Source organism: Callithrix jacchus, chromosome 16 (assembly GCF_049354715.1).
Source record: "Callithrix jacchus isolate 240 chromosome 16, calJac240_pri, whole genome shotgun sequence".
In the NCBI taxonomy this organism is placed as follows: Eukaryota; Metazoa; Chordata; class Mammalia; order Primates; family Cebidae; genus Callithrix; species Callithrix jacchus.
The window spans coordinates 33,402,320-33,426,689 of NC_133517.1; the positions used below are offsets into that span (position 1 = coordinate 33,402,320).

Below are 24,370 nucleotides of genomic sequence, written 5' to 3' on the forward strand. Positions count from 1 at the left end.
GTGTCTGCTCAATCTGGAAGCTCAAAAAGTTAGAGGTGGGAATTTAGCCCTGTGAAGTGCTGGGCAACGTCACAGAGCCCCCATCAATCTTTGAAAGCACCTCTTTAAGACATGAAAAAATAGGACAGAGATTTTTTTTTTTTTTTTAGTTTGAGATGGAGTTTCACTCTTGTCACCCAGGCTGGAGTGCAATGGCATGATCTCGGCTCACCTGCAACCTCTGCCTCCTGGGTTCAAGCAATTCTCCTGCCTCAGCCTCCGGAGTAGCTGGGACTACAGGCGTGTGCCACCATGCCCAGCTAATTTTTGTATTTTTAGTGGAGACAGGGTTTCACCTTGTTGACCAGGATGGTCTCGATCTCTTGACCTCGTGATCCACCTGCCTCGGCCTCCTAAAGTGCTGGGATTATAGGCGTGAGCCACCACGCCCGGCTTTGGACAGAGACTTTTTTTGCATTTGGTGATGAAAAGTACTCTTCCCAAACCTACAAGTACTATGTCTTGCCATAACCACATAATCTAGAAGTATCCATATATTCAATAAGGTAGCTAAACTCTATACTGTTTAGTTGTTATAAATTGCTAATATTTATATTTATTTTAGTAACTGAGTTTGTAGCAACAACCTAAAAAGACAAGAATTCTAACTTTTTTATTACCTTTTAAAATTGTAAATAAAAATGTAGTTATTCTCTAATGATATTAGAGACTTTTACCTGGTTTTCTCCTTTGAAACTGAAATTTGTAGGAAGAAAAGCAGTACTGAGCACTTGAGGTGCTAATCCTAACTGGTCTCCATAGAACAGCCAAGGAAGATTCTGTCTCCTATAAATAGTTACAATTGTTTTAATAATGGAGAATAAATATTTCTTATTATTAACATTATTATTATTTGTGAATATATTCATAAACATAATGAATTCAGTAAAAATAACATTTCATTAATCAAAATATCCTTACCAAAATGAAATAGAATGAACAGTGCTCAGTCCGCCAGTATTTTCAAAGATAAACTGAAATAGTCGACAAGCATCAAATGTGGCAGAGTTGTAAGAATTCATGTTCATCACACACATATTTCCAAGAGCTTGACAAGATGTTAGATTGGCATATACCTATACCAGAACAATGGCAAAGAAAAGTAACGTGAACCTGAACAGCCTATGCAAAAGTTCATATACAAATTTTATTTTGTTTTAATTTTACTTATTCTAGGCCAGGTGCGGTGGCTCACGCCTATAATCCCAGCACTTTGGGAGGCTGAGGCAGGCAGATCACTTGAGGTCAGGAGTTTGAGACCAGCCTGGCTAATGTGATGAAACCCTGTCTCTACTAAAAATATAAAAATTAGCTGAGTGTGGTGGCACACACCTGTAGTCCCAGCTACCTGGGAAGCTGAGGCAGAAGAATATCTTGAGCCCAGGAGGCAGAGGTTGCAGTGAGTTGAGACTTCATACTCCAGCCTGGGCAGCAGGGTGAGACTCCATCTCAAAAAAAAAACATTTTTTTTTTTTTTTTTTACCTATTCTACTAATTCTTTTTTTTTGTATTCTTTGGCTTGTTAAAACCTTTCCTCTGGCTTAAGCAGAAAATAAACTTTCCACATGGGAAGAGAAATAACATGAACATTTTAATTGCTAATTTTAGGCTATAATATAAAGACAAGAAACCGAAAGAACTAAGGAAAAACTCATAGCACAACATTAAAAAAAAATAATTAGACTATATTTGTAAGAATAAGAATTTGTATATTACAGTTTACACATAAAATCTAATCCATTTTGTTTAAGTAATCTGCTTTATAAACAACAAAATAAGATCATTTGTTGAGATTGCCTCTCAACTTTCTTTCTTAGTTTTCCCTATCAGGAGAGGACAGTTTCATTTTTACACTTATTCACATGAAAAACTTTGAACTTTTTTTCTCTCTTGCCCCATATCCAGCTCATGAATAAATCCTGTAAGCTAAATCTTCAAAGCATAGCTGAAAGTAAACCCTTGTGTCATTTCCACAGTACCACCTCATGCAATGGTCCACTATCTCTCACTCAAGTTACTCTAATACTCTCCTAAATGGTCTTCCTGCTTCTGTCCTTACCCAAACAAATTCTGTTCTCCATGCTACAATAATTCTTTCAAAAACTGAAGTTCTATCATGTCTTCCTTTGTATGAAATCCTTTTATCTCCCCTTAAAATAAGCCCCAGGTCCTTGCCATAGCCACTCCCTACATCCCTAACCTCATCTCCACTCCGCTTTCCCTGCTCACTCTGCTCCAGCCACTCCAGCCTCCTCCTTCTCTCTTAAATGAATAAGTCAGTAAACTCTATTTTGAGACCTTTGCTCCTGCTATGGTTTCTGTTTATAACACACTTCCCCTTGATGTTTACATGGCTCACTCACACTTTTTTCAGTTCTTTGCTTAAATATAGCCCTCTCAGAGGTGCCTGTCCTGATTACGACATAAAATAGCATCCCCACCTGCTCTATGTTCTTTACTCTTAATTATTTGCCTTCATAGCACTTAGCACAACCTGACATTTACTTAGACTGTAACTCCATGAGGGATTATTTTTCTCTTTTTCTAAACTATCTAACCTGATTTAAAAACTGGGCCTGACACACAGTAGGTCATCAATAAACATTTACTAAGTGACAGTCAGTTTCCCCTAACACTCATTTTCAGCTAAAAAAGCTTGGAGACACTCAATTTGTATATATTAAATAACATCTTCTTTATGTATTCCCTTTCAGCCCACTAGAAAGGGTTTATTCTTCTTATAAAATTATGACTAAGATGCTACAGCTACTTAGAAAGAAACTTTTATTATCTGGGTAAAAAAATGGTACAATTCTTCAAAATGAAATGAAATTTATTTAAAAAATTCAAACTTACCCAACACGCAGCTGCTGATGATTGCAAATACTTTGCAAACCATTCTGAAGTTAAAGACATGCCCTGTAAACAAAAAGATGAATTTTATTTTTAAGTTCAAATGACGTCAATATGCTTATTGCTGAATGAGAAGTGTCTCACATTACTTTCACAATGTTAGTAGAAAAACAGATACTAATAGGAATACAAAAATTGATTTTTAACCAATGTCAGTTATTATAAATAGGACTGACTTACAAAATAATAACACTTAGGCAAAAGATATAAAGAGAAGAAATGGGTCTATAATCCAGAAATACTACATGCCTATTTCACTAACATAAAAAATATAGTGTCAAACAAAAGAAAAAATAATAGATCCTGACTTAGTATTGAGTGGTTAATATTTATTGGTTTAGAATTATTATAAATACTGTACCAAAGTGGCAAGCAAAAAAAAAAAAAAAAAAAAAAAACAGGGGAAATCATTTCAAATCTCCAAAGTGGTGCTTCTCAAACAATGGTGAGCATTACAATCACCTGCAGAACATTCTAAAAGCAAAAAATGCCTGGCTTCACAAACAAAAAAGAATCAGAGTCTCCAGATTAGATCAAGGTAATTACATGGGTTTTGAAGGCTATGCATAAACCCTTGGTTAAAAACCATTGCTTTAAAGCTTATCTGCACATCTTGCTAAAATATGAAAAACTAAGAAGCACCTTTCAGAGAAAACTGTCTGGGAACAGACAGAAATGATACAACTAAATTATATGAACATGGGACCACAGAGATCAGATAAATCTATAATAAAAATTTAAGGTACTATTTTCTTATCTTTAATAAGCAAAAACTGGCCGGGCGCAGTGGCTCAAGCCTGTAATCCCAGCACTTTGGGAGGCTGAGGCAGGTGGATCACGAGGTCAAGAGATTGAGACCATCCTGCTCAACATGGTGAAACCCCGTCTCTACTAAAAATACAAAAAATTAGCTGGGCATGGTGGCGCGTGCCTGTAATCCCAGCTACTCAGGAGACTGAGGCAGGAGAATTGCCTGAACCCAGGAGGCAGAGGTTGAGGTGAGCTGAGATCGTGCCATTGCACTCCAGCCTGGGTAACAAGAGCGAAACTCTGTCTAAAAAATAAAAAATAAAAATAAGCAAAAATTATTTAGTAAGAAAAAAACATGCATAGAAGGCTGAGGCACATACACACACAAGTAAAAATGGAATGCAACACAACAGTACTGACAAATGCATGTAAAATGGAGCCAGATACAACGCCATTGATATTGTGAAAGTTGCAAGATACTTTTATAAAGCAATATCCATATACTCTAACCCAGAAATTTAGAAACATTTAGGAAATTTATCTTAAGGCAATTATCACTCCAAATGGGAAAACATATTTAGTGTATACAATGGTTGACAGCAATATAATTAATAACTGAAAACCTAAATATTCTCTGAAGATACAATTATACAAATTTTAGTGCATAAGCCAGAATATTACGGAACTATTAAAAAATATCATTTACAAAGTGAGTCTGGAACATGGTATAGAGAAACCAAGGAAATCCCTAAAGTCTAAAGAAGTCACATCAAAACAACACAGGAGCTATGCTGAAAGAAGTTCAAATTTGGTACAACTTGAACTTTGAAAAGAAGAATAACAGTAACAGATTATAACACAATGAATAAACAAAGATTCTATGAGTTGATAATAAAGCTTTAAAAAGAAAAAGCACAGAGAAAAAGTAAACTGTTTCTACAGACAATTGCTAGCTAATAAATGTACCCAGGCTGAAGTGCAATGGCATGATCTCAGCTCACTGTAACCTCCGGCTCCCAGGTTCAAGCGATTCTCCTCCTTAAGCCTCCCAAGTACCTGGGGTTACAGGAGGCTGCTGCCACACTTGGCTAATTTTTATATTTTCAGTAGAGACAGGGTTCCACCGTGTTGGTCCAGCTGGTCTTGAACTCCCGACCTCAGGTGATCCACCCACCTTGGTCTCCCAAAGTGCTGGGTTTACAGGCATGGAGCTACCGCACCACCTGGCCTAGCAATCAAATTTAGTATCACCAATAACTGAACAACCTGACAGACATTACATGCCCCTTGTTGTGATGCAATGGGCTGTATACAACATCTATACAATATCTTGCAAAAGTGTGTTTCACTGAGTTTAATAATGAGAAAACAACCAGAAAAATACAGAAGAGAAAACCATAAAAGCAAAGTGAAGCAGGGATCTGTTCTAGACTAAAGGACACTAGAAAGACTAACTGCAATGTGGGATCCTTGATTGGATTCTAGGTCTCCCTTCCCCCTAAAAAGGAAGGGAGAATAAAGAACACTTTTGAACAACTGGGAAAATTTGGGCATTAACGGGTATCAGTTAATTCTATCATGATAATTTTAAATTCCTTGGGTGTGATTCTAGGAAAACGCCTTACTCTCTTACTCTTAGGAGAGCCACACTAAAATAGTTGGAGTGCAATGCCATTATGTCTACAACTTATTTTCAAATGGCTCAGGGGAAAAAAATTATGTGTGTGTATATATTTACATATATACAGAGAGAGAAAGCAAATGTGGGAAAACTAATAATTTGTTAACCTAGGTTAAAGATATATGCATAGTCATTGTCTTATTCTTTCAGCTTTCCTGAAATTTTGAAATTGTTCAAAATAAAGTTGGGAAAAACACAAACCACAATGTTAGTTTACTATTAATGTCTTTGAGGGAAAAGGAATGGGGAGATACTAACTCATGCATGTGAAGATTGTTTTCTGATTGGCAAGTAAATTACACGTGTAGGATGAGTAGGATTGGATGCCTTGTTACAAAATTATACAAACAGAATTATGTTCCAATTTTGTTCTCTAAGAAAACTGCTGACCCTAATGTTGAAAGCAGACTTTTCTAATTAGGAAGAATGTATGTTATGAAGTCAATACAAGTATTTCAGTCTAATTTGCAATTATAGTCTCAACATAAACTAATAAACATGTATTCTGGTTTATTAATTAATCTAATCTCTTCTGAGTTTAATTACTGTAAACAATTCCTTAAAATCTGACTGACCTATATATACTTGGATAAAATGAGCTCTTATTCTTGCAAACTGAGGACTAGGTGAGGGTAGTAAAACCATCTTAACTAGATTTTGTTTATATGTTTTATACAGTGACTACATGGAACCAGGCTGAACACCAGTTGCAACATGAGTTAAAATCAGGAATTCCAAACCTGTACTTAGGAAAGAATCAGTGTTTAGAACTGGTATGGTTAGCGCACAATTGCTGTGGTGATGTCATGCTCTCCCTGGCCAGGTCTGATGAGGGACAGACATTCATGGCAAATGGGACCGCTCTTCTCATTCCACCTATGGGCCCCTTGCCTCTCCTTCCTGACTTTGGGAAGTGTGTGGGATGCAGGGATGCGTAATCTGGCTGATTTCGAGTCCCCCACCCTCTGCCTCGTGACATTGGCAGTACTGGGGGGTCCTCTGAGGCAGCAGACACCCATTGCTGGCCTCCTATGGCCGTTGCCTTGCAGGCGGCCCTTCTTCTCAGTGGTGGGAGTTGCCCCGCCAGCCTGTCAGGCTGTCCTTCCCTGCCCACACCGGTGTTGCTCTGCTAGACTTTTGCAGTTCTCCTGGAGCACTCCAGTTGTCCTCAGGTGCCCCAGGCCCAATGGTGGTGTCATTCCTGTTCCCAGTGCCCCATCCTCCAGTCACCGCTAAAGTGCCTGTGTGTGGGACCCAGAAAGTACTGGGGAGGGTTGAGGCGGTTTTTTTTTAAATTTAGCATTAATTTCTTTTAATTAAAAAGAATCTGGTATATTTAAATGAAATACATTAACTGAATCAGAACAACATTAAGGATGGAACCTCCCTACCCACCTATCAAAGAAGTCTACAATTAGTCGACTGCATGGTGCTATCAGAGGAGGGAGAATGTGGAGGTGGAAGAGAAAGTGAGGGGGTTGGAAGATTGGTTACATTGACCATATGAATAAATGGAGGATAATGAACCCCAGATTTTCACTACTGGAGAAGATATGTAAAACCTATCAAAGGGAAAGGTTAGAAAGAACCCTGAGATATTGCTTCAGAATTGAAGGTATCTGTATCAGCTATTTTTATTTTATTTTATGTATTTATTTTGAGACAGGTCTCACTCTGCCGCCCAGGCTGAAGTACAGTGGTGCAATCTTGGCTCACTGCAACCTCTGCCTTCCAGATTCAAGCAATTCTCCTGCCTCAGCTTCCCAGTAGGTGGGATTACAGGTGTGCACCACCATATCCAGCTAATTTTTGTATTTTTAGTAGAGACAAGGTTTCACATTGTTGGCCAGGCTGGTCTCAAACTCCTGACCTCAAGGGATCCACCTTGGCCTCCCAAAGCTCTAGGATTACAGGCATGAGCCACTGTGCCTGGCCCATTTATTTTAGTATATATACAGACACAAAAATAGTCATAGATATGTGTATGTAGATATGTGTATATTTCCTAGCTATGTTTGCTGAGAGGACATACTAAGTGTGTTAATCTTGGTTTCTAAATATTATTCTTCAAAACTAATTAAAGAAATGGTTGACTCCAGCTGGGTATGGTGGCTCACACCTATAATCCCAGCACTTTGGGAGGCCGAGGTGGGCAGGTCACCTGAAGTTGGGAGTTCAAGACCAGCCTGACTAATATGGACAAATCCCGTCTCTACTAAAAATACAAAAATTAGCTGGGCATGGTGGCACATGCCTGTAATCCTAGCTATTCGGGAGGCTGAGGTAGGAGAATCACTTGAACCCAGGAGGCCGAGGTTGCAATAAGCCAAGATCGAGCCATTGCACTCCAGCCTGGGCAACAAGAGCAAAACTCTATCCCAAACAAACAAACAAAAGAAATGGCTGATTTCAGGGGTGAGGGAGGAAAAATGGAAAAGTACAAGATCAGCCTAGAAATCTTCTTGTACCATAAAGTAAGCGAATGCTGAAAGAATGATGGGGACATGTCCAAAAAAAAAAAAATGCAGGTGCTAACTTGAAAGGACTTTTATTGGTCAGATATAGGACAATTTGAGCATCAAAACAAATAATGAATATATTAGATTAAAACTAACTGAATAAATGAGAAACCCATAAATCCACGTGGACATTAATTTTTAAAAATAAGTATATAGGCTGGGGGTGGTAGCTCATGCCTGTAATCCCAGCACTTTGGGAGGCCGGGGGAGGTGGGGGCGGATCAAGAGGTCAGGAGATTGACCAACACGGTGAAACCCTGTCTCTACTAAAAATACAAAAAAAATTAGCCAGGCATGGTTGCACACACCCTAATCCCAGCTACTCAGGAGGCCGTGGCAAAAGAATTGTTTGAACCCAGGAGGCAGAAGATGCAGTGAGCCAAAATCGCACCACTGCACTCCAGCCTGGGTGGCAGAGCAAGAGTCCATCTCAAAAAAAAAAAAAGTAAGTATATAAATGGGGAAGAAGAGATAGTTCTTCCTTACAATAGCATGTCAATTAATAAATGTGGACGTAATCAAATGTCGGTGGAAATCAAAAATTAACCTTTGGCAACCATCACAATAGTGGTTGTTAAGGGCAAGCATCAACAATGGAGACTAATGCTAGTGGGTTAAGGGTTAGTGAGAAAGTGTAATCTTAGAAATACTCCTCACAAATACTAATCAATTACAAATGGAAAACGGTAACTTTATGGTAGCCATGGTGACTTTAGGGCAGATGATCAAGGTTAATGGCATCAATGGTGGCACAGGTAGATATTGTGTGCCCCTGGATGTGATGCAGTGCACTGAGAAGAACATGGCATCTTTTTTGTGGCTTTTAGCAGGTACTGAATATGAGGAAAGAATCTGTAGGAATGGTAAGGCCTGTAATCTTCAAAACTGTTGCATTCATGAAAGACAGGAAACACTGAGGACCTGGTTCCAAATTGGAGGAAGCTAAAGGGACATGACCACTAAGTAATTGGGGATCTCAGACCAGAAAGAACAAAGAGCCATTGTTGAGACTTCCAGCAAAATTATTTCAACTTAATCATTTGAAAAAAAGAAAAAAGGAAAATTAAAGACCTGCAAATTTAATAATCATATACACACATTCACTTCAATCTGGAGGAGAATGCCCCAGAAGACATGTACTTTGTTACAGATGAGCCAGTTTTTAGATAATCTCAGAGTTCCCTATGTATACAGCTATTTTAGCTTCTATTTTGTTGTCTTGTAACTACTTTGTACTTGCCTGTCTTCTTCACAAGAGCTATACTGGAGGAGAGGAACTATACTTCACAAGAACTATACTTGCTTGATTCATCAAGAGCCTAGATCCCACTCTCATCATTGCTACTCTCACAGTCCTCTTAATCACTCCTAAGTTCAACAATAATATTAACAATAATGATATTAACAACTAGATCACAGCCTGTCCACCCCAAGCTCTGATATACTAAGGCATCCTCAGTGTTCATTCATTAATTCCTATTCCAACACCTAGTCATCTAACTCTTGTTCTCTTGGATTTGTGATCTCTTTAGTTACAATTCATCAACTTACTTCCCATTTTATACCCTAGAACTAGTTATCAACAGCATCTGTTACCAAAGCTCTAACTCTAGGCCTCAATAATCTCATCCACAAAATAAGGAACAATCTGGCCAAATAAGAATAATCCTGGCTAGGCGAGGTGGCTCACGCCTATAATCCCAGCACTTTGGGAGGCTGAGGTGGACGCATTACCTGAGGTCAGGAGTTTTGAGACCAGCCTGGTCAACATAGTGAAACCCCATCTCTACTAAAAATAAAAAAAATTAAGCCCAGACACGGTGGCTCATACCTATAATCCCAACACTTTGGGAAGCCAAGGCGGGTGGATCACCTGAGGTCAGAAGTTCAAGACCAACCTGACCAACAAGGTGAAACCCCATCTTTAAATAAATATATAAAAAAAGAAAAAGCAATTAGCTGGACATAGTGGCTGGTGTCTGTAATCCCAGCTGCTCAGGAGGCTAAGGCAGGAGAATAGCTTGAACCCAGAAGGCAGAGGTTACAGTGCCACTATACTCCAGCCCTCGCAACAGAGCTTCCATCTTAAAAAAAAAAGGAAAAAAAAAGAATAATCCTGATTTATCTAATGCTTACTATGTACAGGCTCTGTGATAAAGGTACTTTCATTATGACAAATTTACAGACAATAAATTGAAGTTTTGGAATTTTCTCAAGGTTCAAGGATACAAAACTAATGACTTGCAAATCCAGGCTTCAAATCTAGAGTTTCTGGTGCCCTTAAATGTATTATGTATGTATGTATGTATTTTTTGAGAGGGAGTCTTACTCTGTGACCCAGCCTCCTGAGTAGCTGGGATTAAAAGTGTATGCCACCACGCCCGGCTAATTTTTATATTTTTAATAGATACGGGGTTTCACCATGTTGCTCAGGCTGGTCTCGAACTCCTGACCTCATGATCCATTCACCTTGGCCTCCCAAAGTGCTGGGATTACAGGTGTGAGCCACCACACCTGGCCCCTTAAATGTATTATACTGCATCCTATACAGGACATATACCAGACATTTCTGGTGTAAACATTCTGTAAAGTACTGAAAAACAAACAGGCTATGGTACAGACTAAGTACTGTACTTAGAAATTATAATGCCGAATTATTAGACTAATGTTTCTTAGATTGATATGTGTTTCTGTTTTAAAATGATTTGCACAAAAGTGTTTCTCATTTTAGCCCAAAATTAATTACTAATGAATGAAATATAGAAAGTTCCTTAACAACAGAACAAAAAAATTTAAACATACTCACAACCTCTCCATAACGTGCAGTTGAAATTCTACGTAGAGGAAAACTCCCTGTGCTGCTGAAACATAATCCTCCTGTCTTCATAAATAAATGAGGAAAAAAAATAGAAGGTTATGAAAAGGCATAAGCAACTGAAATAAAAATATATATACTTCATCAATTTGCTTAGCCTTACTAAAATGTTAGGTTCTGAACATGCACAGGACCTGCTGGTATTGACAAATGTTGGCTCACATCGGATGCACCTGTTCGATATAACAAAAATAATTTTTAAAATGTGAACAAATTATACTAAACCTAATTTAATAGAAAAGCTGTCTTCCTAAACAATGGATTAGATTCATTCAGTAAGCAATTACATAAATATGTCAAACAAATTTAAAATAACACTGATTTGAATAGTTTTAGACCCTTCTGTGTTACAAAGCAAAGTATAAAGTAAATTAATCAATAATAGAAGAGTTTTAACTACGTGGACTGTACAGAATGAGTAATTCTAAATATCAAAGATAATTATATCACCCAACTAACAAAAGAGACCAATATCAAAATGCACATTATCGAGGAAAAAAAAAGAGACCAACAAACTCGCATAAATAAACCCAATCAATTTTTACAATTAGTTAATCAAATATACTTTCCTTATTTTATGTGCCACAAAGTAAAGAGGTAGCATAATTTAAAGAGAAATGTATATATAGCTCCTATCAAACCTACAACCAAGACTTTTAAATAAATTCTATTTATCATCTTTGTTTACTTTAGGAAAATACTTCATATCTTTCAGTAATGAATGACGTAGAGTAGAGAGAGGGAGGGTACCAGACCAGTGAGGACAGTGATGAGTCAATATATGGGTGTTCATCACTTGCAAGATAGAGCAGGTAGGAGTGGGGCTTGCACATGGCGTAAAACAGACTAGGCTAGGGGAAATAATAGAGGGGTAAACTTGGGGATCAGCCCAGTAATCAGTATTTGGATGCTGTAACTCAGGTCAGCCTTAAAGAAAAGATAATCCAACACTAGCCCTCAGAAAAGCTGCTCAACTATTTTCTGTATTAAACCTGGAAACTAAAGAAAAAACTGTGCCTCAAGGGAAGTCATGATGTAGGCCTCTAAAAAAATTAAAGAAGGCTGGGTGCAGTGGCCCACGCCTGTAATTCCAGCACTTTGGGAGGCAAAGGGGGGTAGATCACGAGGTCAGGAGTTTGAGACCAGCCTGGCCAATAAGGTGAAACCCTGTCATTACTAAAAACACAAAAATTAGCTGGGCATGGTGGTGTGTGCCTGTAGTCCCAGCTACTGAGGAGGCTGAGGCAGAAGAGTATCTTGAGCCCAGGAGGCCGAGGTTTCAGTGAGCCAGAGATTGCACCGCTGTACTCCAGCCTGGGTGACAGAGTGAGATTCTATCTCACATAAAAAAAATAAAGAAGCTGAAATTGGAGTAACATGCTTAAGTTAGAGGGACGCACATAGGCAGGCAGAGGTGTGTGTGTGTGTGTGTGTGTGCACGCGCACACGTGCCTATGGTTCACAAACACATGTACAAAGGGGGAACAGGAAGTAACAGAAAATGAGACTATAAATCAGGGTACCTGGGTTATGATTTAGTATGCAATTTTTTTTCTATGTCACATTTTAATACATAAGAGTGTTAGCATAGTACTTAGCATATAATTACATTATAGATTATAGACAAATGACATAGTAACAAAAAAAAAATAGCTACCCTTTACAGAGTGGTTACTTTGTAGCACTACACTAAGAACTGTACTTATTTGTTTCTGAGCCATTATAGCCTATGAAGTGGGTGGTTTATTACCATTCCAAAGACAAGGGATTGTGAAGTAGTGAGCCATCCGAGGTCAAATAACTAATAGACTGGACCAAAATTTGAACCCTATTCTGCCTCATGCTCTGGGCCTCAGCTTCTGTATCTGTTAATGTCTACTTCTATCCTTCCTTGGGTTATTGTAAGAAGCAAGTGATACGAGAGAAAAATACTCTTAAAAGTATAGATTATACATTAATATAAGATGGTATTAATAAGTCAGCCCCCATCACACTGCATACCTGTCTCGTAAAGCATTTGCTACTGTAAAAGAGTTTTCATTTCCATCACAGAGCTCACAAGTTGCTTGAGACAACAATGTTCCATTAACATCTCTTTCCACTAAACAGTTTAGAAACAAAATAAAGATGTAACTCATAGCAAACATACAAGCTTCTACAAATTTAGAAAATATTTAACAAAACCCAACTGTAACAATTATTCTAATAATTCTCAAAACACTTTATTTGCATTAAAGGCATAACAAGTATCTCCGTAATTAAGTATAGAGAAGTAATGCCTTCATACCCTGTCCATGCCTTCAAAAAAAGAGCGGTGATGCCTTCCCTATTCTCACATAGTAAAATATAGAGAATAATTTTCCAAGTCATCATAAAAATTAAGTGTTTTTTTCCCTCAAAATCTTCTTACCTCTTATCTATATATTGTCACACTAGGATGGGGAAGTAAGTATTTTCATAGGTTACTAATAAGTTTCTGCAACTTAGAAGGCTTTTAGTAGTGTCTATTAAAGTTTTAAATTCACATCCTTACAAAGGTACAATTTTGTGTTTACATACCTAACCTACAGAAACACTTGAACATGTATGTAAGGATATTCATTGAAGCATTATTTGTTATAAACAACATGAATATTTAAAATAGCAAAATGGTGGTATATTCATGCTACAAAATACTATGGAATAGATTTTTAAAAATCAGGTGGCTGGCTGCGGTGGCTGAACGCCTGTAATCCCAGCACTTTGGGAGGCTGAGATGGGAAGATCACAAGACCAGCCTGCTGTGAAATCATCTCTACTAAAAATACAAAAATCAGCTGGGCATGGTGGCGTGCGCCTATAGTCCCAGCTACTTGCGAGGCCGAGGTGGGAAGATCTCGAAGTCAAAATATCGAGACCATCGTGGCGAACCTCATGAAACCCTGTCTCTACTAAAAATACAAAAACTAGCAGGGAGTGGTGGTGCACGCCTGTAGTCCCAGCTACTCAGAAGGCTGAGGCAGCAGAATTGCTTGAACCTGGGAGGCGAAGGTTGCAGTGAGCTGAGATCGTACCACTGCACTCCAGCCTGGTGACAGAGTGAGACTCTGTCTCAAACAAACAAGCAAACAAACAAACAAACAAACAAACAAACAGAATCAGCTAAGGCAAGATGAGGAGGCTCATGCCTGTAATCCCAGCACTTTGTGAGGCCAAGGTGAGTGGATCACATGAGGCCAGGAATTCAAGACCAGCCTGGCCAATATGGCTAAACCTCATCTCTACTAAAAAAAAAAAACACACACAAAAATTTGCTAGGTATGGTGGCATGTGCCTGTAATCCTAGCTATTCAGGTGGCTGAGGCATGAGAATCGCTTGAACCTGGAAGGTCGAGGTTGCAGCGAGCATCACTACTTTCTAGCCTGGGCAAGAGTAAGACCCTGTCTCAAAAAAAAAAAGAATCAGGTAAATCTAACAGAGCATCAGAGCATATCTATCGCTAACTGAAAAAAGTATGCTAGACTAATATTTGTATATGAAACTTTTAAGCAAATATACCACTACGTTTCCTGTAGCTACATAATATAGATCCTTACAACAAAACAGAAAAAAATTCTGAATGTGAGCACGCGCGCACACACCCCCCAAAATAAACATCCCAAAATAACCAATTACTTTGGGGTTGAGGGAGCAATAGAAAATCAGCATTGGGAAAAGTGGTCAAAGAGGATTGTGGTCTTATCCATAATGTTTTGTTTTGAGACAGAGTTTCGCTGTTGTTACCCAGACTGGAGTGCAATGGCGCAATCTCGGCTCACCGCAACCTCCACCTTCTGGGTTCAAGCAATTCTCCTGCCTCAGCCTCCCGAGTAGCTGGGACTACAGGTGCGCACCACCTAATATTTGTAGGCCCAGCTAATTTTTGTATTTTTAGTAGAGATGGGGTTTCACCTTGTTGATCAGGATGGTCTCGATCTCTTGACCTTGTGAACCACCCGCCTCGGCCTTCCAAAGTGCTGCGCCTACAAGATGTTTTAAGTTTGTACATGGTGGTAAAAAGTGACTTTAACAAAAGTAAAGATGAACAACTTGTTCCTCATACAGTCATCCCTTTCTCAATAAATGACAGCTCCATTTGACCATTTACTCCAGTCCATAAGAGTCTCCTCATGTTCCATATCAAAAAAATAAAAATAAAAAACAGATCTGCAAACCCTGTCAGCTCTCTCTTTAAAGTATGTTCAGAAACAGAATTATTCTCTCTACCTGTACAACTAATACCATGGCCTGCTGGGTACAGTGGCTCATGCCTCTAATCCCAGCACTCTGGAAGGCTGAGGCGGGCGGATCACCTGAGGTCAGGAGTTCAAGACCAGCCTGATGAATATGGTAAAACCCCGTCTCTACTAAAAAATACAAAAATTAGCCAGGTGCAGTGTTGGGTGCTTGTAGTCCCAACTAGTCTAGAGGCTGAGGCAGAAGAATTGCTTGAACCTGGAAGGCAGAGGTTGCAGTGAGCTGAGATTGTGCCATTGCACTCCAGCCTGGGCAACAAGAGTAAAACTCCATCTCAAAAAAAAAAAAAAGAACAAAAGAACGAAGATATCCCAAAAACTGTTTACCTTGATTACCTGTTCAAATGATAATATTTTAAATAATATTAGGCTAAATAAAATACAGTATTAAAACTCATTTCACTTGTTTCTTTTTATTTTTTAATGTGTAGACAAGAAAATTAAAAATTACATATTTGGTTTGCACTGTATTTCTACTGAACTGCCCTACTTTAAATAATGCCAATTTTTATTCCAAATTTATAATTAAAATCTGGATTTTAATATAATTTTAGGATAATGAAAAATTAAAAATTAAAGATTTTCCATAATCCTAAGATTTATAGTAGAAACAGTACATCATGAAATGGAATAAATTCAAATTTCCATCCAAGTCATAAAACTTTCATTACTCCAATCCCTAAGAATAGACCCCCAAATACTATGAGAATCTAGTTAATCTTTTCAATGGAGGCAACGGTGCCAATGAAACTACTAAGAAGCCAGGTGACGTGGATTGCTTAAGCCCAGGAGTTTGAATCCAGCCTGGGTAACGTAACAAGACTTCGTCTCTAAAAAATAAATAAATAAAAGACCAGGGATAGTGGCTCACACCTGTAATCCCAACACATTGAGAGGTCAAAGCAGGAGGATTGCTTGAGGCCAGGAGTTCTAGACCAGCCTGAGCTATATAGTGAGACCCCCCCCATTGCTACAAAAATAATTACTAAAATTAAAAAATAATTTAAAGATAAAACATAAATAATTTTTTAATTAAAAAATTAATCTTTGGGTAATTAAGTATAAAAATAAAAGGCACAAAATAATTTATTTTATTTTTTGAGAAAGAGTTTTGCTCGTCACCCACGCTGCAGCGCAGTTGTGCAATCTCACTCACTGTAATCTCTGCCTCCTGGGTTCAAGCAATTCTCCTGCCTCAGCTTCCCAAGTAGCTGGGACGACAGGCGCCTGCCATCATGCTCAGCCAATTTTCGTATGTTTAGTAGAGATGGGGTTTCACCATGTTGGCCAGGGTGGTCTTGAACTTCAGAACTGCCCACTAGGCCTCCCAAAGTGCTGGGATTATAGGCGTCTGCCAACGCACCAAGCACAAAAGGATTTAAAATAAAAATTAGCCGGGTGCGGTGGCACGTGCCTGTAGTCCCAGCTACTTGGGAGGTTAAGGTGAGAGGATCACTTGAGGCCAGGAATTCTGGGCTGTAGTGCACTATGCCGATCGGGTGTCCACACTAAGTTCAGCGTCAGTATGGTGACCTCCCAGGGGCGAGGGACCACCAGGTTGCCTAAGGAGGGGTGAATCGGCACAGGTTGGAAATGGAGCAGGTCAAAACTCCTGGGCTGATCAGTAGTGGGACTGCGCCTGTGACTAGCCACTGCACTCCATCCTGGGCAACATAGCGAGACGCATCTCAAAAAAGAAAATAAATAAAAATTAAGTCTCTTTCCCAACATTCCCAGACACTCAGTTCTTCACTCAGGAGGCAACATTGTTACCAGATTCTTATGAATTTTTTCAGAAATAGCCTGTGCATATACAAGCACATATGCATATATAATGGTCTTTAAAAAGCTAAATAACGGCATACCAAATACATAAAATAGTGCTGATAAATAGCAGGTACTCAATAAATATTTGTAGATAAATGAATAAATTATTTTATATCTTGCTTTCTTACTCAATATACCTTAGATTTCTTTCTATAGCAATGTGTAGAGCTGCCTGTTTATTTTTCCATAATTGCATTCTATACCATTGTATGACTATATAATAATTTATTTGATCTCATCTTGATAGATTTTTTTTTTTTTTTTTGAGACGGAGTTTTGCTCTTGTTCCCAGGCTGGAGTGCAATGGTGCGATCTCGGCTCACTGCAACCTCTGCCTCCTGGGTTCAGGCAATTCTCCTGCCTCAATCTCCTGAGTAGCTGGGATTACAGGCATGTGCCACCATGCCCAGCTAATTTTTTGTATTTTTAGTAGAGACGGGGTTTCACCATGTTGACCAAGATGGTCTCAATCTCTTGACCTCGTGATCCACTGGCCTCGGCCTCCCAAAGTGCTGGGATTACAGGCTTGAGCCACCGCGCCCGGTGATAGATTCTTATATTGTTGACGATCTTTTGTCTTAGGAATAATGTTGCAAGAAAAAACATACAAACACTTCTTCATGCATACAGTTAAGTGTATTCAAACGAGAAATTTCTAGATGAGAGCTTTCTGGGCAAAGATAATCTGTATTTTAAATTTTTATAAGTACTGTAAATTTGCTCTCCACAGAGATTGCACCAACTTATAATTTTCCACTGATGCATGAATGACTGTTTCCCGGTATCCTTAAAAATGTATTGCCAAGGCCAGGCGCAGTGGCTCGAGCCTGTAATCCCAGTACTTTGGGAGGCCAAGGTGGGTGGATCACGAGGTCAAGAGATCGAGACCATCCTGGTCAACATGGTGAAACCCCATCTCTACTAAAAATACAAAAAATTAGCTGGGCATGGTGGCACGTGCCTGTAATCCCAGCTACTCAGGAGGCTGAGGCAGGAGAATTGCCTGAACCCAGGGGGCGGAGGTTGTGGTGAGCCGAGATCATGCCATTGCACTCCAGCCTGGGTAACAAGAGCGAAAACTCTGTCTAAAAAAAAAAAAAAAAAAAAAAATGCGTTGCCAAAGTTGAAAACTTTTTTTTGAGACGGAGTTTCACTCTTGTTGCCCAGGCTAAAGCACAATGGCACAATGTTGGCTCACTGCAACCTCTGTCTCCTGGTTCAAGTGATTCTCCAGCCTCAGCCTCCCAAGTAACTGGGATTATAGGCATTCATCATCATACCCGGCCAATTTTATATTTTTAGTAGAGATGGGGTTTCACTATGTTGGTCAGGCTGGTCTTGAACTCCTAACCTCAGGTGATCCACCCACCTCAGCCTTCTGAAGTTCTGGGATTACAGGGGTGAGCCACTATGCCAGGCTAAATAATTTTTATAATAAAATCTGGTAGGTTAAAAGTAAAATCTCATTTTGGTTTTAATGTACTTCTTACTCTGAGTAAGGTTGAACATTTTTCTCATGTTAAAATATTTTTTTCTGTGTGAACTTTACTCATGATTTTTTGGCTGTTTTAAAAATTGGGCTATTCATCTTACTCTTATTTACCTGTAGGAGCTTTACATTTATTGAAGAACTTTGACCTCTGTCTATTGTGTGCATTAATACTTTTCTTTAGTTTGTAGTTTGGTTTTTGGTATTATAATTTTATGGCATTCTGTAAATTTACCAATTTTTCCTTCTGTGGTTTTTTTCTTTTTGTAGAGACAGAGTCTTCCTGTGTTGCCCAGGCTGGTCTCAAACTTCTGGGCTCAAATAATCCTCCCACATAGGTCTCCAAAGTGATTGAGTATTTTTGGTCATTCTTAGGCCTATTATACCAAAACTACACAAATTTTTCCTACATTTTTTTAAGAACTTTCATATATTCATATTTAATATTTCACTCATTTGAGGTTTAATTTTCTCAGAAATAAGGTAGAAACCCAACTTAGTGTTTTCTCAGTTTTCTCAGCACCATTAATCAGTCTTATTTCCACATATATGAAATGTCACTTTTTTCACATACCAAATTCCCACATAAATTGAACCTATTCTGATGATCTGGTTTAAGTCTCATCAATCAGTCTGTGTACCCATATGCCTGTCATACATGTTATTATAATAGCTTTATAACATGCATAATATCTGATGGGGTAGTTCCTTCTTTCCCTTCCCAGAATTTTTTTATCTTTTCATATATCTTTCCTGATAAACTTCAAAATCTATTTGTATATTACCCCAAAACAAACAAACAATATCCTGATAGAATTTACTAAGATCCTTTAAAATATATAGACTGGTAGGAGAGTTGACATCTTTCTAATACGTAATCTTCCCATCCAAAAATAAATGATGCATCTTCACTTATAAAAGCCTGCCTTCGTATCTCTCAGTAATATTAACAAATTCCTTCAATTAATTATGTTGCGCATTCCTTCTAAAGTATATGCCAGCTGGCGCGGTGGCTCACGCCTATAATCCCAGCACTTTGGGAGGCTGAGGCGGGTGGATCATGACGTCAACAGATGGAGACCATCCTGGTGAACAAGGTGAAACCCTGTCTCTACTAAAAATACAAAAATTAGCTGGGCATGGTGGTGCGCGCCTGTAGTCCCAGCTACTCAGGAGACTGAGGCAGGAGAATTGCTTGAACCCAGGAGACGGAGGTTGCGGTGAGGCGAGATTGTGCCATTGCACTCCAGTCTGGGTAACAACAGCGAAACTCTGTCTCAAAAAATAAATAAATAAATAAAATATATGCCAAGGCCAGGCACAGTGGCTCACACCTGTAATCCCAACACTACTTTGGGATGCTGAGGTGGGTGGGTCATCTGAGGTCGGGAGTTTGAGACCAGTGTGACCAACATGAAGAAACCATGTCTGTACTAAAAATACAAAATTAGCCAGGCATGGTGGCCCAAGCCTATAATCCCAGCTACTCAGGAGGCTGAGGCAGAATAATTGTTTGAACCTGGGAGGTGGAGGTTGCAGTGAGCCGAGATCACGCCACTGCACTCCAGCCTGGGCAACAACAGCAAAACTCAAACAAAAAAATGAAAGAAAGGAAAAGAAAAGAAAGAATATGCCTAAGTATTTTTTCTTTTTTGTTGCTACTGTAAACATCACTGCTTTTTTGCTGCTGGTTTTTCTTTTTTTTTTTTTTTTTTTTTGAGACAGAGTCTGCACTATCATCCAGGCTGTAGTGCAATGGCACGATCTTGGCTCACCGCAATCTCTGCCTCCTAGGTTCAGGCAATTCTCCTGCCTCAGCCTCCTGAGTAGCTGGGATTACAGGCATGTGCCATCATGCCCAGCTAATTTTTTTGGATTTTTAGTAGAGACGGGGTTTCACCATGTTGGCCAGGATGGTCTCAATCTCCTGACCTCATGATCCGCTCACCTCAGCCTCCCAAAGTGCTAGGCGTAAGCCACCGCACACAGCCCTAGTTTTTAGTCATTCTCTTGGGTGTTTTAAACATACAATCAAATCAACTGAAAACAATGATTTTTTAACTTTTTTTTTTGAGATAGGGTCTTAACCCTGTGGTACAGGCTGGAGTGTGGTGGCGCCATCTCGGTTCATTGCAGCCTCACCTTCCAGGCTCAAGTGATTTTCCCACCTTCGCCTCTGAGTAACTGAGACTACAGGTGTGTGCCACTGTAACCGAATGATTTTTTTTTAATTTGTAGAGATAGGGTTTCACCATATTGCCCACACTGGTCTCGAACTCCTGAGCTAAAGCGATCCACCTGCCTTGGCCTTCCAAAGTACAGGGACTATGGCCTACCTTTTCTTTTCCAGTGATAAGTATTTTTTTCTCTTACTTAAGTGCATAGTTTGGACACAGTGACTAATGGCTATAATTCCAACTCTTTACAAGGCTGAGGCAGGAGGAACTCTTGAGGCCAGGTATTCAAAGCCAGGCTGGGCAACATAAAGACCCAGTCTCAATAAAAATTTAAAAATTAGCCAGCTGCAGTGGTGGATGTGTACAGTCCTAGCTACTCAGGAAGCTGAGGCATGAGGATTGCTTGAGCTGCAAAAAATATTAAGTAAACACCTAACTATTTAAATCAATACCCTTTTCAAAACACACACACACACACAAATGAAGATTTATCACTACTTTTTCGTAAGGAATCTAATTCTTACCTAAAATATGACCAGTGGGACAGTGACATTTTCCTTCTGCAGTTAAGCCACTAGGGCAAGAAATGCAGTCCCAGCCATCCTCAGTAACACCTTTCTAAATTAAAAAAAAAAATGTTTTTCTCTTTTTAAATTAACTTTCTTTTCCTAAATCATGTAAGTTCAAAATGCCCTAAGAGTATACAACTGAAGGGAATATTCAAATAAGTCATACATATATGAGCCACATAAAAATTCCCTGGAGAGATAATTCATGCTTATATTCCAAAATTAAGCTCTATATTATTACTATGTCCTGACAACTATTAAAGGATTAACTCTGGATAATAGTTCTCTTCTTCAGGATCTTTAATTCAAATGGATGCCTAATTTCATAATTATTTGTCATTTCGTTTTTCCATTTACAAATATAAAACACGGGCCGGGTGTGGTGGCTCACATCTATAATCCCAGCACTTTGGGAGGCCGAGGCCCACGGATCACGAGGTCAAGAGATTGAGACCATCCTGGTCAACATGGTGAAACCCCGTCTCTACTAAAAATACAAAAATTAGCTGGGGATGGTGGCGTGCGCCTGTAGTCACAGCTACTTGGGAGGCTGAGGTAGGAGAATTGCTTGAACTCAGGAGGCGGAGGTTGCGGTGAGCCGAGATCGCGACATTGCACACCAGCCTGGGTAACAAGAGCGAAACTCCAACTCAAAAAAAAAAAACAAAAAAAACAAATATAAAACACAACACAACACAAAAAGATTGAATCAATAGTTAACAGTTTAATCTTACCTGTCCAAAACATTATTCTACTTTTTAAAAATCCAAATACATAAAAAAAAATTTAGTCCAGGCACAGTGGCTTACGTCTGTAATTACAGCATTTTGGGAGGCCAAAGAAGGCAGATAACCTGAGGTCAGAAGTTTGAGACCAGCCTGGCCAACAAAGGTGATTCAAAATATGTGAATTTTATGAAATATAAATTATACGCATAGTTGTTAAAATTGATTTATGAGAATATTTTCTTCTATCCATTTATGGCTTGTACTAGTAAAGTTTTTTTTTTTTTGAGATAAAAGTCTCGCTCTGTCACCAGGTTGGAGTGCAGTGGCACAATCTCTCAGCTCACTGCAACCTGTGCCTCCCGGGTTCAAGTGATTCTCCTGCCTCAGCCTCCCAAGAAGCTGGGACTACAGGCATGCGCCACCATGCCCAGCTAATTTTTGTATTTTTAGTAGAGACAGGGTTTCACCATATTGACCAGGCTGGTCTCGAACTCCTGAGCTCATGATCCATTGGCCTTGGCTTCCCAAAGTACTGAGATTACAGGCATGAGCCACCACACCTGGCCTATATAGGACAATTTTAAAATTATAACTTAACGTCACTGAAAAAAATATCTGTTGTGGGATCACTTTTTATTAACAGCTTTTTACCACGGGTAATTCGGCTAGGATCAACATTTGTAAAGATATAAAATAAATATCAAAATGATAATCAGATCCTGTAAATTGGGATAACTTGACAATTTCATATTAAATTCCCAGAATTGCTTTATATGACAATGAGAAGAAACACTGCTGTAAATGTCAGAACTATTACACAGAGACTCTTAATTATCGAAAATGATTGACAAATACATTTGTGTTGATTGAAAATTATATACAGTAACTTAATTCACTAATTTTTCAAAAATTACCATATCAAATTACTAACAAAACAGTAACAGACATTATTTAACCTATTTATTAATGTAATTGGTATTTCATGAAATAATTATACCTTAGATATCATTATGAACATCTGTAATCATATAAACTATTGACATGGTGGGTCTTATACATTGAACTCCATTTTCACCAGTCAAAGAATATACACATTCCAAATTGCACACATCCTAAACTGCTCTACATATGCTTTATCCATTGAATTTTCTTTATAATCAAGTTATTCTACAAGTAAAACCAAAAACTTAAATTTTTACAGCTTTGTGGTTTTTTTAATTTCAGATTTTAAAAGAAATAAATCTCTGATTTTTCCAAGTTTGAATAAAATTTCACTGATCTCCCAAAATTTACTCTGATAAAAATAAAGTTAGCATAATAATTTTAAAGTCTGTGGGGAAACAGAGTAAATGTTAAATTATAGTTTGAAAAATAGTCACTTAACTTACTACTTTTTACAGTTATTTTAAAATAAATTATACGCACCATGTTGTCTGGGCACTTTTTACAAATAATAGTAGGTCCTCCATTATTAGAGATCATCTGAAATCCTGGTAGACATACACATGAAGTTCCTAAAAAAAGCCAATTTTATCCTGGATAAATAAAAATAAAGTTCCAAGATAGTGAAACTTTTAATAAGTCTGAAGATTCTGAGAAGCAGCATGACGATTGACAGCAGGATTCTGGAGCCAGTACTCCCTAGGTTCAAATCCAGAAACATACTTCTTGAGTTCCAGTCTTGGTTCTCCTAGTTGCATGACCTTGAACAAGTTACTAAACTCTCTGCCTTGGCTTCCTTTACAATAAAAAGGAGGGGAAAAAAATGGTACCTACCTAATAGGGTTAGTATGAGTATAAAATTAGTTATTATACGTAAAGGTCTTAGACTGGCACACAGCTGGTATTGTGTTTGCTACCATCTTAAGTGCAAGAATAACTAAACTATTAAACTACTTAACTGCTAAGGGAAATTTCACATTTCTACATCACTAAATAATATACGTGTATTTAGGCTGGGTGCAGTGGCTCACACCTGTAATCCCAGCACTTTGGGAGGCTGAGGCGGGTGGATAACCTGAGGTCAGGAGTTCAAGACCAGCCACATCAACATGGTGAAACCTTGTCTCTACAAAAAAATACAAAAAAAAATTAGCTGGGCATGGTGGCGGACACCTGTAATCCCAGCTATTTGGGAGGCTGAGGCAGGTGAATCGCTCGAACCTATGAGGCAGAGGTTGCAGTGACCCAAGATCACACCATTGCTCTCCAGCCTGGGCAACAAGGGCAAAACTCTGTCTCAGAAAGGGAGGGAGGGAGGGAGAGAGGAAGGAAGAAAGTGAGAGAAAGAAAGAAGAAAGAGAGAGAGGAAGGAAGGAAGGAAGGAAGGAAGGAAGGAAGGAAGGAAGGAAGGAAGGAAGGAAGGAAATCATACATACATACACACATACAGCCAGGCATAGTGGCTCATGCCTGTAATCCCAGCACTTTGGGAGGCCTAGGTGGGTGGATCACGAGGTGATGAGATCAAGACTATCCTGGCCAACATGGTGAAACCCTGTCTCTACTAAAAATAACACCACTCTGGC

At 38.8% G+C, this 24,370-nt stretch overlaps 1 protein-coding gene across 26 annotated transcripts in view; it reads right to left on the minus strand.

Annotated features, from left to right (window-relative positions):
- TMEM67 (transmembrane protein 67) overlaps positions 1 to 24,370 on the minus strand; it is an 88,132-nt gene that overhangs the window by 60,583 nt on the left and 3,179 nt on the right. For 4 of the 26 annotated variants that reach the window (XR_001907616.4, XR_614516.4, XM_002759075.6 and 1 more), the window contains exons 2-9: positions 23,268 to 23,356; positions 21,070 to 21,163; positions 12,779 to 12,878; positions 10,881 to 10,950; positions 10,709 to 10,783; positions 2,896 to 2,958; positions 961 to 1,115; positions 717 to 825 (exon numbers count right to left, since the gene is read on the minus strand). Coding sequence is in view for 23 of the 26 variants with exons in the window: in XM_002759075.6 (XP_002759121.4) it covers positions 717 to 825; positions 961 to 1,115; positions 2,896 to 2,958; positions 10,709 to 10,783; positions 10,881 to 10,950; positions 12,779 to 12,878; positions 21,070 to 21,163; positions 23,268 to 23,356 (755 nt within the window). In the remaining 3 variants the exon portion in view is untranslated. Of the gene's footprint in view, positions 1 to 716; positions 826 to 960; positions 1,116 to 2,895; positions 2,959 to 10,704; positions 10,784 to 10,880; positions 10,951 to 12,778; positions 12,879 to 14,708; positions 14,780 to 21,069; positions 21,164 to 23,267; positions 23,378 to 24,370 lie in introns of all 26 variants that reach the window. The other 22 variants (XR_013527903.1, XM_078352692.1, XM_078352684.1 and 19 more) reach the window with 21 other exon arrangements.